Below are 2,428 nucleotides of genomic sequence, written 5' to 3'. Positions count from 1 at the left end.
TCCCTCTTGGAATGTGGTGCAGCATCTTGAGGTTGAATCTTCCCATGGGCCTCCCTGTTAGGACTTGGCCAAATTGCTGCCTATTCTACCCTTAGAGGTTTCGCTTTTGTCACTCCATCCACTTTAACTGTCTCTCCACCACTTCTCACTATTCAGTCCTTGTTCATACCCTGTTTCCCAAATTCTCCTCTGAGATCTTCCACCCTGGGGATGGCTCTATTTCACTCTTCCTTCTTCTGTATCTTCCACCTCACTGTGGCTCCTCGACCCTGACCCAAACAAGTTGCATGTTTTTTTCTATGTGGATGTGTTTCTCGAGTCAGACTCTGAGCTACTAGGAAATAAAGCTGCTTTCTCCCCTAGACCTGGAGAGTGGATGCACTGTACCTCTGTCAGTCAGGTGGCTCCCTGAGGATGGGAATCTTTCTGTTGATTTCCCCTCTGCATGTGACAGCTGGGTTCCTTTAAAAAACTTACCGGTGCCTGATTATGCAGAGCAAAGTCTCAAACATGACAAGATATGATAATTCCACAAACATTTATTGAGATTTACTATGGACAGACACTGCTAAGCATGTAATCTCATGTAATCCTGATGGGTACTCCAAGAGGTTGCTATTATTTTATCTCAATTTGAGAGGTGAAAAGACAAGTAAGAACTAGTTCAAGAAAAGCCTTGAGTTAGTCACATTAAGGAGTCTGGGCCGGGTGCACTGGCTCATGCCTATAATCCCAGCACTTTGGGAGGTTGAGGAGGGCAGATTACTTGAGGTCAGGAGTTCAAGAACAGCCTGGCCAACATGGTGAAACCACGTCTCTACTAAAAATTAAAAAAAATTAGGCTGGGTGCAGTGGCTCACACCTGCAATCCCAGTACTTTGGGAAGCTGAGGCGGCCGGATCAGCAGGTCAGGAGATTGAGACCATCCTGGCCAATTTGTGAAACCCTGTCTCTACTAAAATACAAAAAAAGAAAAAAAAAATTAACTGGGCTTGGTGGCAGGGGCCTGTAGTCTCAGCTACTCGGGGGGCCAAGGCCGGAGAATCACTTGAACCAGGGAGGTTGAGGTTGCAGTGAGCCGAGATCATGCCACTGCACTCCAGCCTGAGCAACAGAGGGAGACTCTGTCTCAAAAAAAAAAAAAAAAAAAAAGTCTGGACTCCATCTTGAAGGCTGTAAGAACCACCCACGGAAGGTTTCTGAGGAAGGGAAGCATGTCAGCAGGTCTATGTTTCAGAAAGATAATATAGCAACTTGAGGATGATTGAAGGAGTTAAGACCCAGGAAACTAGCCTTTCTGTTTTCAGGGTCTCCCCAGGGCAGGAAAAAAACATGTCTCACCTGCGTAGCTGGAAGACACTTGGAGGAGCAGGAGGAGGAGGAAGGAGCAGAGGCAGCTGGGCAGAGAGGGTCTTGATAAGCTTGCCATCTCCACCGTTCCTGGGGACAGAAAGCCCCCACAGCAGAGTCAGGCCAAGTGGAGGGCCTCGGGGTGCATGTCCCCTTACTGCTGAAAAGCCCGAGGGAAGATCTGGGAGGGCAGTGCTGCCTGGGCCCTGCCTCCACTCCAGTAAGTGCTGCAGCTGTGCCCGCAGAAACAGCCCCACGTCACCCTTGCCAGGCATTCACACAAAAGGTCTACAGACTGAGGGGATGACCAGGGTTTGCCTTCCCCACCCCCTCCCAGAGCAATGGAGCAGAGGCTGCCTGGTACTGGGCTTTCCTCCCCCACGCCCTCCTGGAGATCCAACCCTTGAAGGGTCTTGCAGGGGCTAATTGGTGGGGAAGGATCACTTACAGGACCTCAGGGAGAGGCTCGTTTATGGAATACATAAGGTTCCTCCAATCCACCCCAGCCCTACCAATTAGTCAAAAGAGAGAAAGTATGATTGGTTCTTCAAAAAAGAAAGAAAACTTAGATTTTTTTTCCTGTTTCTATTATCTCACAACTGTCATCACCAGACCATTCTTCTTGATGTCTAACCTCCCTTTCTTCTACCACGAATCCAAACTCTGTTCTGTATGTTTGTATATGTGATGGGTCACTTGGGATTTGTTAGTTTCTTGTCCCCAAAGAATGTTTTTAGGGAAGTCATGAGATGAACGTCAGGAGTGCTCAGAGAGGCAAGGTTGGAGGAAGGGAGACCAGCAAGGGCAGCAACTAACTGTGTCAGTCAACACAGGCAGCAGGGACAGAGCCAGCATACAGGACACGCTCTCCAGCCTTCACATCACTTGCCAGTTTCCTCAGTGTCACAGGGGAGAGTGAGATCTGCAATGGAAACCTTTCTCTCACCTCTGGGCTCAGGTGAGAATTGCAAGGGTGAGACCAGCATTGGTACCAGGTTCCAAAAATAGACTTCCCAATCTTAAGGCAAGTATGCCTCCTCAAATAAGGAAAAAAGGCTCAATTTAGAGCCGTGCCTTC

The 2,428-nt window shown here is 48.6% G+C and overlaps 1 protein-coding gene across 12 annotated transcripts in view; it reads right to left on the bottom strand.

The window, feature by feature from the left end:
- Window positions 1-1,658, bottom strand: part of MOG (myelin oligodendrocyte glycoprotein) — a 20,639-nt gene extending 18,981 nt beyond the window's left edge. For 10 of the 12 annotated variants that reach the window (XM_011992289.1, XM_011992278.1, XM_011992293.1 and 7 more), the window contains exon 1: window positions 1,342-1,658. In XM_011992289.1, coding sequence (XP_011847679.1) covers window positions 1,342-1,429 — 88 coding nt within the window. In that variant the 5' untranslated portion in view covers window positions 1,430-1,658. The remainder of the gene's footprint in view (window positions 1-1,341) is intronic. The other 2 variants (XM_011992367.1, XM_011992344.1) reach the window with 2 other exon arrangements.
- Window positions 1,659-2,428: the final 770 nt, after the last annotated feature.

Source organism: Mandrillus leucophaeus, unplaced genomic scaffold, assembly GCF_000951045.1.
Source record: "Mandrillus leucophaeus isolate KB7577 unplaced genomic scaffold, Mleu.le_1.0 Scaffold1102, whole genome shotgun sequence".
In the NCBI taxonomy this organism is placed as follows: Eukaryota; Metazoa; Chordata; class Mammalia; order Primates; family Cercopithecidae; genus Mandrillus; species Mandrillus leucophaeus.
This window is presented reverse-complemented; position numbering and strand designations above follow the sequence as displayed.